At 32.1% G+C, this 14,996-nt stretch overlaps 1 protein-coding gene across 2 annotated transcripts in view; it reads left to right on the top strand.

The window, feature by feature from the left end:
- LOC108764513 (low density lipoprotein receptor adapter protein 1) overlaps nt 1–12,959 on the top strand; it is an 86,741-nt gene extending 73,782 nt beyond the window's left edge. For both annotated transcript variants that reach the window (XM_018512802.1, XM_018512801.1), the window contains exons 3-6: nt 5,492–5,604; nt 8,236–8,477; nt 11,189–11,343; nt 12,078–12,959. In XM_018512802.1, coding sequence (XP_018368304.1) covers nt 5,492–5,604; nt 8,236–8,477; nt 11,189–11,343; nt 12,078–12,281 — 714 coding nt within the window. In that variant the 3' untranslated portion in view covers nt 12,282–12,959. The remainder of the gene's footprint in view (nt 1–5,491; nt 5,605–8,235; nt 8,478–11,188; nt 11,344–12,077) is intronic.
- Nucleotides 12,960–14,996: the final 2,037 nt, after the last annotated feature.

Here is a 14,996-nt window from a genome sequence, read left to right as displayed (position 1 = left end):
GAGAGAGAGAGAGAGAGAGAGAGAGAGAGAGAGAGCGCGCAAGTTTGCCGCTTGTGTTGGAAATTGCCACTGTATTATTTATCGTTGGAATTGTATCGCACCGTATAATTTACTTTCAACCATTTTCCGACGCAACCGCCGTGAAGAGAATTTAATTGAAATTGCAAGGTACTAATTTCTCGCGCATAGCCACGGGTTCGTTAATAGAGCTAATGAAAATGAAGCGTGATTACTTTGCGCCATGTTTATTCGCTGCTTTGTCTCTGTCACGACTGATGGTGTTCTTATTATTTTTTCTTCTTTTTCTTTTTTGTTGTTAATGTCATATTCAAGTGATTGAAGATTTATAGTCGAAACTCGAATCATGTGTTTTGCAAATCATGCCTGCCAATGTTCAAGAACACCGAAGGCAAAAAAATGCACAAAAAGGCATATTCAAAAACGGCATTAATAAGAATTGCCATTATTTAATTGATCCAACTTCCACTCGTCCACTAATTATTTTTAACTTTGTATATGAAATATTGCGAGCACTATACTGATATTGCTTTCGACAAAACTAGTATTGCTTTTTTTGTACGCAAAAATACTATCAAGCTCGCGATTTTTGACGTTTTATTAAATATGGATATCGATTGAGAAAAAATTTACTCTGATAAAAATTTCCAATTTATTTTGAAGAAATTTCGTACACTTCGTATACAATACATATTCAGATATTTTAATAATTAATAGAAGATCGATATTAAATATTGTTTATTTATTAAAATTACATGCGAATTAGGACCGGTTGTTCCATCTTCGGATAAACTGGTACTTTATTTATTTTGGATAAACAAAAGAGTAAAAGAATAAAAACATAGGAGAGTAAGAAAGTAATAGCGAATTCGATTGGATGCCCTCAGTGCGCACTGGTGCATATTAAAGCCATCGTAATGGATGTAAAAATATGTGTTTAATATAAATATAAAAACGAAATCATAAAATCCTTAATACATTTTATTGTGGTGTTAAGTAAAATTTGTATTTTATAATCCGAAATATTTATATTTTACTTTTACACAGATTAAGTCAGTATACAACGGCTTTAATATACACTAGTGCGCACCGAATGTGTCCAACCGAATTCGCTATAAAACAGCGAGTTGAAGGGTGGAACAACCCAGCCCCTTAGAGTGATAATAATATATTATATAACAAAAACGATTAAAAAGTGATTTAGTTGTGGTAGTGATTGATAGAAGAAATTGTCATATATATATGAAATTACAAAGTTCTATCAGTTTCTCATTCTAGTTTGGCAGCGAAATCCTTGTTGAATAGCGTAATCGATAGAGGAAAATGAATTTATGCGATTTAGTAGCGATCCGAGGAACATGATTAATTAATAACGAAACTTCGTCCTCGTCTCATATAATTCCAATTTCGAAGTGATTACAACTCACACTGCGAGATTACACGAACAGTATTGCAGAAAGCGGTAATGTATGTATTTCGGCAATTTCCTCCCGATGCAGTTATTAATGAAGAGATTCAGTCAACACACGATGAAAACGCGTACATCAGAATTTCTCTCGTTCCACAATAAATATAATCTACAGTATTTGCATTATTTATACATAGATTCGATAAAAATCAATCTACAATATCTACTATACAATGTCTCTATATTTAATGTTTCTATATTTATAATAAAAATGGCTTACATGAATATTAACAATATACCTATAATTTCTGAGATTAATGAACAGCTTGCATTTTTCCGTGATATTTTGATTGATTTTTTAATATTTATGACAAATATTATTTACAGAATTTCTGAAGAATTTATTTACTTTAGTTGACAAAAGTCAAGGAAGGACTTGGGTTACGATTTCACTTAACCATATATTTCCATCCGTATCTCATGCTCGCCGGCTGAGAATTCTCTGTTATGTTAAAATATTACCGTATACCTATATGTTATCGTATATATTACTAAACTTAAACCTATCTATCTTTCTTACGTATCATTACTTTTTTATTTTACTCTTTACAGTGATCTACATTCATATCATAAAATGTTACTGCCTAAATCTAAATTTACATACATTTCTTATTCTACATATCACAACCTTTTTTTATACTCCATATCCACTTCTTTATATTACTATCTTCTATACTATACTCCTCAATCAATATTATGTTTATTTTGGTACTTCAGAATTATTATGTAAAACACTCATCTCTTTTCTTATTCGCGTGTCCTCTTATACCTTTCCTAATAACAATTTTTTCATAGTTAGTTTGTAATAATATAGATATATCTTATAAAGAAGTTTAATCCATAATTCTATTTTTCTTACTTCTCTTCAGTTCCTTGTCTCTCTTTTTCACAATTTCCTAAAACATTACCTTTCACATTATTTAAATTCTCAGGAATCTTTTGTAATTTAAATTTGTGTAATTATATCTCTTTTTCTGCAGATCATTTATCAGAGCTACAAAAATACGATCTAACTATACATACATATATACCGCAGATTGGGATGAAAAATACGAGTGTATCTTGCGGTATGCATTGCACGTAGGTCGTTAGTATTGCATTAAACTGTTCATTCGAGCGCTCTTGCTGCAACGCGATCAAACAGTTATTTTTTGCGAACTCTCTCGGTTTGGACTGATTTGAAAGTTTTCCGACGCACCCAATCGTATTCCTCATCGGCAACTTCCGAATTGAAGTGTTCATTGCACTTCGTCTTTGCGCTAATTGACCCTCCGGGTTCGTCTGCTTCGATTGATCCTCTCTCATCGTCTTTTGTACCTACGTAATTGCGTCCATTATTGTTAGTTCCTCTTCGCAGCATCGCATTCATTTACTGGTTTACTGGATTGGATGGGCATCCTTTCCATTTCTATGACAGTCTTTGTTTCACGTTGACGACGATAAATCCTGTTGCTTATTTACAACAGCTCTTCCATTAAAGAAACTAATTTGCAATAATTTGTGAAATTTATACAATTTTCATTTTACCATCTGTATGTATACCGAATTCATTGCACTTTAGAATGTTCTTCGGGAATTGCACGCCGATTGTTAAGCAGAGAAGCACTTTTATTTTTGTATTTTGGAAATAATTTACTCTCACACACAGTTACTAGTTAAGATGTTTCTGTTGTGAAGCAGAAGTTATTCGCGCGTTCAACAGCATCATCTTGCCATGTCGCAACCATATAAAGGCAACTCCGCATTTCCGTCATGCAGTTGCTACCTATAACCTACAACTCCTGCAAGTTCTCGCTGATAATGCTTCAGTGTTTGCGAGCAAGAAGCTACTGGTATACAGACACCCTAGATTACTATAACGTATATGTAATCCGGATTAATATAGATATAAATAATTGCTAGAGACATAAGTCGCTGCTTTCGTTGCTTGCTTGGTCAAGGAGAAGTAAAGCGCACCTTGGATTAGGACTTCGTAAAATCGTAAATAAAAAAATGTCGCGAAGAGAGAATTTGAGAGTTGCATTAAAAAATTTTGAGTTTAACTCTCAAGTCTCTTCTTGGAATAAGCTGTGATAAAATAAATTGGGACATTTAATTTATCTAAGGAGTACGAAATATCTGCTCGATATCCGATTTCTCACAACAAATAGCTGCCAAAAATATAATTGAACAGACACATTTTTGTTGCAGATTAAATGCGATAAAATAAAAAATCCTTATATTATATTATTTATTATTTATATTAAAAAATAAAAGAAGATAGGATTTGTATTAATGGCATTCAAGTTTAGTTATCGCTGCGTAAGGTTTCTCTTTCCTTGCGAAAGGATTCGTTAATCCATTGCGAAACTTTATGTGCAAATATTTCCACGGATTTTGCTCGAAACAACGTGAATATCAATCCTCTTTTCGCTTAATTCTGGTAATTGTTATTTAAATAAAAGCGAGCAAAGAATTTAATTAAAAGCTCGAGTGCCATGCGAAATAATTTTACAAATGTTAACATCGTTAATACATCGTTGATAAATCACAAATATGGAATTTAACACATACAAAGTTTGCATTTTCATCGCATAATTAGCTTCTTGTCAGATTTAATCATTTTAACGTCGATTACGTATACATAAATTAAAGAAGAGGGGGGGGAGGGAGGAATTTCATTTCTAGATAAATATTTTCTATCATCAAGCAATGATGTTAATTCGTGAGTTGTACAAATATCATTAGATTGATATTTTTATTCATTTTTTTTATATACAGAGAAACTTATTTGGTATTTTTATTAAATTCTTTTTTCATATACAGGAAAGGCTATATGATATTTCTTCTGCAGCCTTAATTTTTTCTATACGAGACAAAAATTGCAATTTAAATTGAATTAAATTTCTAAATTTTATTTACGGCATTTTCATAGTATATTTTGATAAAAGTGATATTTCCGAGCGTGATACATATGTGTTTCTGAAATTTAATTAGATTGCGAAGACAATAACCGAATCCGTATCCTTCCACAATAATGCGTCCGTGACAGAGAAACCCTATGCGGAATCCGCTTCAGAATTATCGGATTAGGGAAACGCTCCGGAATCTCTCGTGCGACGTTTGCGATTAAGGCAGCGGAATCTCCATGCGCGAGTTAAATCGTTAAATGGACCGCTTAATCCGCGCGAAGACCTGTAATTGCGTTGCAATGGAGCGACGCGAGAGAGCTCAAGTTTAGCACAACGAGATATTTGATTTTCGAAAAAGGTAATCGAGCCGTTGCCTCACTTTACTCGGATTTACACCACGGATTTACTCTCGGGCACATGCATCTACTCCAGGTGCTTCAGTAAATATCGCTTTCTGCTTAAGCAAACAATGAAATTGTTGTCGATCCAATAGAACGAAATCGATAGAGATTCACTATTCGATCAGATGATCTATCAGATGATCTACTTGAGATTTGGATATTCACATGGCAGAGAAAAGGGATGTTCTACCAGCCGCAGATATCAGGAAACGAATTAAGGAAAAGTTGCTTTAATATAAAAAGTTAATTAAAGTTCTTGCAGATTTTTCTCTCTATTTTCTCTATTCTTTCTATAGACATACACATTAAATCTTAGAACATATAAAAATTATTGTTTAATTTTAAAATAAGCTGAATTAATTAGAAATTAGAATAATAATGTTATAACTACAAATGAAAGTATATAAAGTGATTACAAATAAAATATATTATATTTTATTATTATAAGTATTTTTCTTTATTAAACTTTACATGTTTAATGCTCAAATATTTGATGGCATAGAGAAAGCTGCAAAATAAAGATTATTATTCTGTTTTTGTAAAATATATATATTATGTATTTTTGTTTTCTTTGTATTAAATTAGATTATATTATTAAGTTTTAAAACAAAAATGTCACAGGGAGAATAAAGATATTTTTATTAAATTAAATTTTCTTGTTAATGGATACTATGGTGCATAATTTTTTATCCTGTTTGGTTTAATTATTATAGGCGAAGGCGAGCGGAAAAAAGTTGCAAAGGGTCTCTTTAGCTGTGAGCTTGAGAGGAATTAGAATGACGGATTTAGCCACCGAAGAGGATCAACTTCAGGTGTCGATATACAGGTGAGAACTTATAATCATTAACTATTAAATTACAGATTAATCTTAAATACGATTAGCAGTTTACTCTGTATTAACTTAAAAAATTTGTTAACATGCTGTATTACATTACGTTTCAGCTTATAAATAAAACTTTTTTAAGCATTTATGTGAGAGATGGTATTAGAGATTAATAATTTACGTAATTAGAAATTTTTTTTAGAATATATAAATAAATATATAAATTTTATTTTTTTAAAATGTACATTTTTCCAAGAAAAAGAAACGTTTTTTCTGTGACGAACGAACCACGATAATGAACAATTGTTTTCCATACGCCAGTCCGACTGAAATTTTAATCGCACGAAGTGAAACTCGCCAGTTTGCTGCATGTTTTGCCTATCCGGTGTTGAATTATATTCGTTGTATATACCGATATATGCATGCCTGGGAATGCATCAACAATTCCACATAATGACGACGTGATGATGCAGCGAGCGTGCGCGATTTTGATATTTGTTACGGGAAATTACAGTCCCCCCCCCCCCCCCTCTCTCTCTCTCTCTCTCTCTCTCTCTCTCTCATCGTAGACACGCGTTCAAACAAAATTTTTCTATTATCAAAAAGAATATTATTTTAATAGCAAAACTGGATAACGGTTTAAGTATGCATGTTGTTGAAATTAAATGTAAAATTTAATTGTAAATGTGTGTTGTGAGTAAAAAAGTGATATATTTTACATTCTATATATTTTTACACATATTCATTTTATTATATATTATTCATATATCTTTTTCAATCTATTTATATCTTTATACAGAATTTCTTACACTAATCACTTATTTACATTTATAATAAGTGGATTTAAAAAATTCGAACCAAGTTGCACAGTTAAGAATCTTTCAATTGTATACCATTGGTATATATATAATTGTATACCATTGTATATCTGTCTTTGCTGTTCTTCATATCGCATTAAAAATTACCAACACAATGTATAATGTGATTTTAATATCAGTCTGAAAGATCAGCGTGCTTTTCTTTTCCGTCTTCTAAAAAAATTCAATTCACGTCCAGTAGAACGTTAAATTAATGCATTTTAATGTGTAATTGACGAAACGAGCCTAATGTTTAATAAATATTAAAGAATTATTTAACTCTTAAATATAAAAAAGTAAGAGTTATTCGGCCAGATTGTTACAAAAATATGTTAAGATTATATAACGAAAGTGGCAGGGGTAGAAAGGTGTACAATGAAAAAGGTCGAGAAATGTGTCGCGTTTTGGAAGAGCCGCGCCGAATTTCCACGCGGTATGAACGAATGTACGAATGAAACGAACTTCTCTCGCGATAATGATCCCGCGGACTCGTTAGACCGACCAGTGAAATACCAGGCGGTGGTTTCCATTGTTACGTTGAAAGCCCGCCGGGGTGGTTGGCTTTGTTCCTCTAGCGCATAATGCGCCCGGAGGTGCGCTAAAGTGGCGAACGAGAAATTTCACGGGACGCGTAAAAAAAGAACGACAACGAGCGCGGCGAGGGTTGACGTGCCGGTTATAAATTCTCTTAATCTCGCCGCTCGGCATCGTTAATGGCGAGTTAATTAACCAGCGTGCAAAGACGCGCGGCTGAATAAAATTAAGCCGTGGGATTAAAAGCATTAAAGAGCATTATTTCGGAGCCGATGGCGTTATCGGCTCTCGCCTGTAATAGCGTAACTTTAAAAACTCTGCGATACTAAAAGAGAGGCAAAGAAAAGAAATTAAAGAAGAAAAGAAAGAGTGGAGAAAGAAAAAAAAATATGAGAAAGAGAATAAAAAATTGAAGAAAAGTCGGTGTTTACAAAGAAGCTTTGTGCAAAGAAACAGAAATTATTCTTGTACTATTATTTTTGTACAAAGAATCGTCTTCGTACGTACTGAATTATTATTTATTAGTTTAGTATTGTATGTATCTATCTTTCGCGATATAATATTAAACATTTTGAAATTTATATGATTATATTATATTATACGCAATATATGGTTGTTATTAATTGATTATAACTTGATTACAACCTGATTTGATTATAAATTAATTATGAGTAATACATCAAGCTTGTTATCTAAAATAAAAGATAGGAGTTTTATTTTCAGGTCATAAAACGTCAGCTCACTGTATCCATTCTTTTGTAACCGTTGGTGCATTTCGCTCATGCCGCATATATTACTCTCGTTTCCTTTAGGGAATTTAGAATTCACCTAAGTGCCCTCCAGCAAATTTTCGACTACTATACACGGCGAATAATATTGTCATGCGACATAAACGGAAGTTGCTGCTGCTGCTGCGAGCGATGGGCGTGGATTTGCATATCATAGTTGCGTCTCGCCGGATGTGCGTGCAGACGCCTGGTGTACCGTCACACGAAAGATTCAAATTATCGCCATTATTAAGATATTATCGAAGCGCGCGAAAGCAACTAATGTGATAGGTAACATTTTTATTTCTTTCAATGAAAATAAAAATGTTATCCAACACATTAAGTTAAAAAGAACGATTAATTTCTTATTAATAGAAAAAAATAATTTTTCTTTTTTTTGTATAAAGAGAATGAATTAATTTAAAAAAACTTATTCTAGTAATCCTAATTTTTATTCTGTTATCTTTCTAATTCAGGATCTCGTACTGTTCGGCGGACGCGACGCATGATCACGTGTTCGCGTTCATCGCGACGAATCTCAACGAGACGATGGAGTGCCATGCATTTCTTTGCCCGAAGAGAAAAATGGCGCAGACAGTGACGCTGACTGTGGCGCAGGCCTTCAACACGGCTTATCAGGCGTGGCAGTTGTCGCAGTCCGATCCCAGAATCCATCACGCACAGGATAAGAGCCCTCCCTCGACAGGTGACAGGATCGGTGAGAAAGTTTTCGCATTAGTATACTTTCCTGATAGTCTTGAATGTCTCGAAATGACAGAGATTATTCTTTCCATTAAAATATAAGAAAGTCAAATAAGAAACTAAAGGAATTTAAAGGAAAGTTAATAAAATATTAATATACGACTATACTTGTTGATTTATAAATAGAATTCTTTAAATTGTGATATAAATTATATATACTCGTATGTATTAATATTTTTAGCTAAAGCTTTAAAGCTAAACTGAGCTTTATAATATAGAGTCATAATAAATTCTATAATATAGTCTCTTTTAAAAAGTCAATAACTAACAATTTTTTGTTAAAAATTTAGAAAAAGTTTAAATCTTCAAAGACTCGTAATTGGAACATGTAATTAGAAATGTAGACAAAGTCTGAATTTTCAATTACACAAATTATACATAGATTACATGATTATCAATATAGAAAGAATTGAGATTTTCAACTCTTGTAGGGAGTTGTACAAGAAGTTATGCGATCACAGCTCATCAGAAAAATTGAATACTTCGTATCACTGCGTATAAAGTGATAATAATTGGAAAAGCTGGCTTTCATTTCTACATTTCGGAAAGCTTGCCACTTGCCTTAATCTCGAGCGAGGTCGCGCAAGTGCAGTATATAAAGAGGTATAGCTGCCGCGTTGATCGTAAAGTGCAGTGCCTATATATGCATTGCACTTAACCACCGAGAGTACGGATATTGCGGTGCCTTCTGGCACCTGGCACAAGAGAATCAGGAAATTGTACGTTAATATCAGGATGGCACACACCAGTATACGCATTGCACATTGCATTGTGTCTCACGCGCCATTTCGGTAAATACCAGCAGAAAATATTGCAGTTTCTCTCTTTGGTATCTCGATTACAATTCACTGCTTTTTATCTGTATTTTATCCAAATAGAAAGTAACACAATATTGCAACTCTATATCTAAAACTCATTTAGATAAAATTTATGATAGAATTCTATTTAAAATTCTATCGATAATTCTATATGCCATATAATACGAAAAAAACACTTAAAGAGGGTCCAAATACAATAATATTAATATAAATATAAAACTCAGGCAAATAAGAGCTAGAACACAGTTATTATTTGTGTGCGAAAATATACAAAATTCTTTTCTTCTTTAATTCATATACATCAAGAACAAAAAATCAACGTTTCGGTTGTTATTTGCAATCATCTTCAGGATAAAAAACTCTTAAAATCCGCAATTACAATAATATAAACATGTGTATCTAACAAAACCAAAGAATGCGAGTAAAACTTCTCAAAATCTCGAGTAGTTCCTCATTAGAATGTGAGAACAGCTCTTCATACCCAATATCAAAATTGTTACATACTAAATGGCAGAATAAAATAAATATAAAAACACGTATTTTGTTGTACTAAAAAAAAAAAATTGACATAAATCAACTCACCGGTTTTCAAAAATAGTTCTCTTATTCTGTTATAAACATTTTTTCCTTTAAAATTATAAATCTTAGAAAAGTCGTTCGACATGTATTCACGTCAGCGTCAGAAACACAATTAACAATACATAAAAACTATAGGTCAATGTGCCGTCCAAAAGACAATAAATATGTAGAAATAGAACCAATCTAGCAAACATCGCAACGCACCTGTACATTCCAAAAACATAGATATTATTAATTATAATTAATATTGCAAGTAACAACTGACACGTTGATTTTTGTTCTTGATGTGTATGAATTAAAGAAGAAAAGAATTTTGTATATTCACACACAAATAATAACTGTGTTCCAGCTCTTATTTGCCTGAGTTTTATATTTATATTAATATTGTTCATTGAGAGCTCTTTTTTATTATTACTAAATATAATATATATATATAGAATGTATATTGAAATATATATAGAATACTAAATGCCTGAAATCTGCGAATTATGAATTGTATTAAAATTAAGCTTCCAAAAGAGCTTAACTCTAATTTATGTAGTTTTACGTTTATTTAACTTTTCGTTTCTCCTTTTATTTTGAAAGACTTTTGTGATAAAAGTTACATAAATAATTTTTACAGAAAATAGGATCTCTTATTTTTTTCGATGCTTTACATTAGTACTGCCGATTTCTTATCGCTTCTAAAATATTAAAATTCATACCAAAAGAATAGATTTGTTAGATTAAAAATATTATAATACTTTTATAATTGATCGAGTTGATTCTCGATTTATATCACGAAACTCTTTATTGATTTTTAAATCGTCTGTTTTAAGGATTTCATTTTATGGAGATTGTGCACAGAAATGTTTTGCTTCTGCATATTGCATCAAATATTTGGGTACAGAGCTTTACTAAAACTCACGTGCATTTCATTTTGGAAATAAATATTTTTCTTTTATCATCTGGTAAAATTAAATTTATATTTTCAATCCTCTATCACGATATTCCATGAAAAACAAGATTTTAGTATTCAACACGTATACAAGGCTTCGGAATTGTCATGTAGGATTTTTACGCACTAAAATTCCTGCAAATATACGCAGGTTGCAAATGGACAATAACTAATTTATTTAACATATCGCAATGCTTTACGAGACTTCGTGATAAAAACTATTTTTACGTTTTTTGCAAATTTATTTTTCTGTTGAAAAATTTCCTTAACTGACAGATACATTTTTCATTACTTTTTCGTTTAGTATCATCCATTCTGAATTTTTAATTACAGATAACAATGAAAAGAAGAGCACCAGTGAGACAAAGACTACTACTGGCAAGATTAATGAACAAAATAAGCAAAACGGTCAACAGCGGCGCAACGACAGTCAGAAAAATCTTTTAATTGATTTGTCAAACGATCCCAAACCAGCAGGAAATTCATGGGTGAGTGATGAAACGCTGAGAGTTTCTCTTTGACGCGTCGTCGTCGTCGTCGTCGATCAGCAAAAACCGACCGATCAGCAAAGCTATACTATAATCCCACGGCGTTTGATCCCTTTCCAGTTTGCTACATCTCATCGATAGGTACTCCACGTCGCGTTGCTATGTATATACGTCATTGATCTACATCGCGTCATAGGACGTAAGAAGCTGTTCCTTCGTAGAAGGAGAATATTTGAAGCAAAATTAAAATATCTAAAATAGCAGAGTAATTTTGTTTATTCTTAAAAAAAAAATCTTTAAACATGCATGTGTTTTATATTTGCTTGGAGGCGCGCCAAAAGAAATTTTGTCCGCTATTCTTCAAATCAGTAAGCATGGAGGATGTTAGCGTGTATATTTATATATTTTATTAATTATAACTAATTAAAATATTCAGAATATTTATAATTTCGTTTACACATGTTCCTTAAAAGTTTTAAAAATATCAATACACGCATATATATATTTATTTATTAGCATTCACATATTCTGTTTTTTCTCTTTCTAAAGAATTCTAGAAAAAATTAAAAATTCCAATTAATAATTTTATACTTGAAAAACAATTTAAAAAGAAATTTATTAATTAACCGAAATAATCAAATTTACTTTTAATTTATTACGTCACCTATAATATAGGTGTAGAGGAAAAGAGATAAAAAGTCGTCGAATAGCGTGAAACGTTTGCTTCTTTTCAGGTATGCTTCGAGGAAGATTCGGATGTGAAAAAAAATCAGAAGAAAAGCGCAGCGAGTAACAACAGTATTCCTATGACAACGCTTAGGCATCACACGACGGCATCCACGACCCCAGCCCATCACGTGGTGCCCCGACCGAGCGCCGGTTTCAAAGTGCAAAATGCCTGGGGCGAGTCCAGATCGGTCGATTTGATGTGCTCGTAGCAGGCAAAATAGCCGGCGGCCGACAGCTTCAGGGATGTGCCGTTGATCACAGGTCTCTGGAAACACCTCTCGGACAACGGCCAATCCAAAAAGACCAACGGCAATCATTAAAATCTTTGCCGAATTGTCTCGGCTTCCGATCGCGAGTTTAAAATTCGGAAAGGTGACGATCTTCGCCGATTATTCATATTTTTATTGAACGCTGAATAGAGACAGCGGGGATGCCAACGCAACGGTGTCTATTTTTGTGTGATCTTAATGAGACTATTAAGTCCGATGGGGTTTCTTGTATTCGTTAGAGAGGCGTGGGAAAAATTGCGGGTGATTCCTATCAACATACGATGACGTTGACATACGATAGTGGTTCCTTTTTAAAGAGGAAATCAACCGGCAGCAGAGAGATCACGGTAATCGGGGTGGGATCAATTTCTAATGAATTTTGTATAATGCATAATAATATACATATACCTGTGCCAATTACTTTACATACATATCGCACAAACATTACTAATCGAGAGTGTTAAGAATTAAGACACTCGCTTTTTATCGTTTTTAATGATATTAACTCTGGAAATTATATATAGATTAAAATTAGTGTCTTATAACTCGCGTTTTTATAAAGTTCATGGTTACAAGAGGAATAAGATTAATTTTTAATTTTAAAGTTCATCGGAGAATTAAAAGTCTTAATGTGATTAAATAGGTAATTTGTTAAACAAAGCATTTTTCTAAAAATAATTTATATAATTAACATTTAATTAAATTAATTCATAAACTTCATGTCCTTTAATAAATTATAATTAACGTGATTAAGTATTTATTATTTTATTCTAAAATGAGAGTTTATAGAAATTATTATGAAATACATAATCGGGATATGTAGTAAAAAAATAATAAAGTTTTGGATATATCGTTTATTGTATTTCTTGCATCAAGATACTTTACACAGAGTAAACCGAAATTTCGGCGGATAAAAAGTACGCGAGTGTATATTGAGCCTCGTACTAAAAATATGTCCCGTCCAAATCGGAAAACATCGCTGCCATATTTTAATCCCGTATATGATTCAAATGTTTTACACACGTATATTTACGCGGTGCGCAGTGCGCGGCTAAATTACTTTAGAGCAATTTTCGAGTGAATTCTGGTCACGTAAAAATACGTATTCCAGAGTTAATATACATTTGTTATTTTTGTTAAAAACGTACTATGGTAAAAGAAGAGAATAAAAAAATAAAATTTTAAAAAAACGACAGGTTTCGTAGATCGATTCCCTATTACGATGCTGGATAGAAATGATTTTTTACGTAATTGTTGATGGTCAAGCCCTTGATAAAATAGCTGGACTATTTCTTAATTGAAATTCGTTAAGTTTCTCGCAAAAATGACATTTGTCATAAATAAATATCGAGAAAGCCGCGTTATTTTCATGTGTTATTAGATATGATTTGCAAATAGCTCATACGTTACAGGGAAATTTTATACTCCTGAAGGGAATTTTTATATATTTCGATGGTAATTTTTATATTCTCTGAAGGAGAATTGATCAGATGGACTTGTTACACTGGAGATTTCGTTGATAATATCAGCGGCGAGCGATTACCATCGAAATACCGCAATATTGCATATTACATATTAAATATTAATGTGTTGATGTATTCGTGCGCGTAATAGTTGATAGGGCGTAATAATGCCGTAAATAATCGAGAAGCGTTAACATGATTTAGCGTTAACTATATTGATATTTAATTTATCGACTGTTAAACCGTAAATATATTGTATTCTGGTTTTAGATATTGTATCTGTACGTAATTATCACGATGACGTCTTATTGGATAGCATTAAGATCTTTGTTTCTGCGTGATACGATTGTCGATTTGGTTATTCTTGTGAATAAGTAAGTTGCAGAGGACTGCATTCGATTTCGATGAAGATATAGCAAGTGTAATACATTATATAATAACTTACTGTTCATTAGTCAGTGTTATATTCGAAGAGAAGCGTTTTTAGATTATCGAATCTGATTATATCGATTCTAAGATAGTTATACTCTAATGGAGAATTTTCGTAGGTTTGCAGAATTTATCACGAAACGATGCATGAAACAGTCGGAATAGTCACTCTTTTGTACATTAATGCCTTTTTGATCCAGATTCCCGAAAACATTTCTTTCTTTTTATTATATTTTTTAAAGAAATCTGAATTTGTAGATATTCTGCTTATTTTTACATGAAAATTTTTATATGTTATTAATTTAAGAACGTATTATTAAGAAATATTGTACGTATAAACAGAAAAATATTGAAAATTATTTTTAATGTGGATATTAAAGATTTTCAAAATTTTTTTTACAGTATCACATCGATAATTTCTTTAGAATTAAAAAGTTTATAGATGATTAAATTTTGCAGCGGTAAGATATATTTATGGTCAAAAAGAAATTAAAACATGCTAAGCAAAATATCAATGTTTAAAACGACCCAGAGACGAACAAATAAGATATTTAAATTAGCAAATTCTTTTTAATCATTTAAAAAATGCTTTTGACTACGTTATTTTGTCATATATAGACTAATGGCGATGTAAATGACAGACCGGATGTTCAAATATGTTGTGCCGATAACGATCAGCTCGAAACGACGGTAATTTTACATAACTGCGCACTAATTGCACATTGTCATCGCACTTGTGCATCGTATTACCACGGAAATGTTA

The sequence above is a fragment of the Trachymyrmex cornetzi genome, unplaced genomic scaffold (genome assembly GCF_001594075.2).
Source record: "Trachymyrmex cornetzi isolate Tcor2-1 unplaced genomic scaffold, Tcor1.1 scaffold43, whole genome shotgun sequence".
In the NCBI taxonomy this organism is placed as follows: domain Eukaryota; kingdom Metazoa; phylum Arthropoda; class Insecta; order Hymenoptera; family Formicidae; genus Trachymyrmex; species Trachymyrmex cornetzi.
Note: the sequence above shows the minus strand (reverse complement) of the source record. Positions and strands in the feature narration are given on the sequence as shown.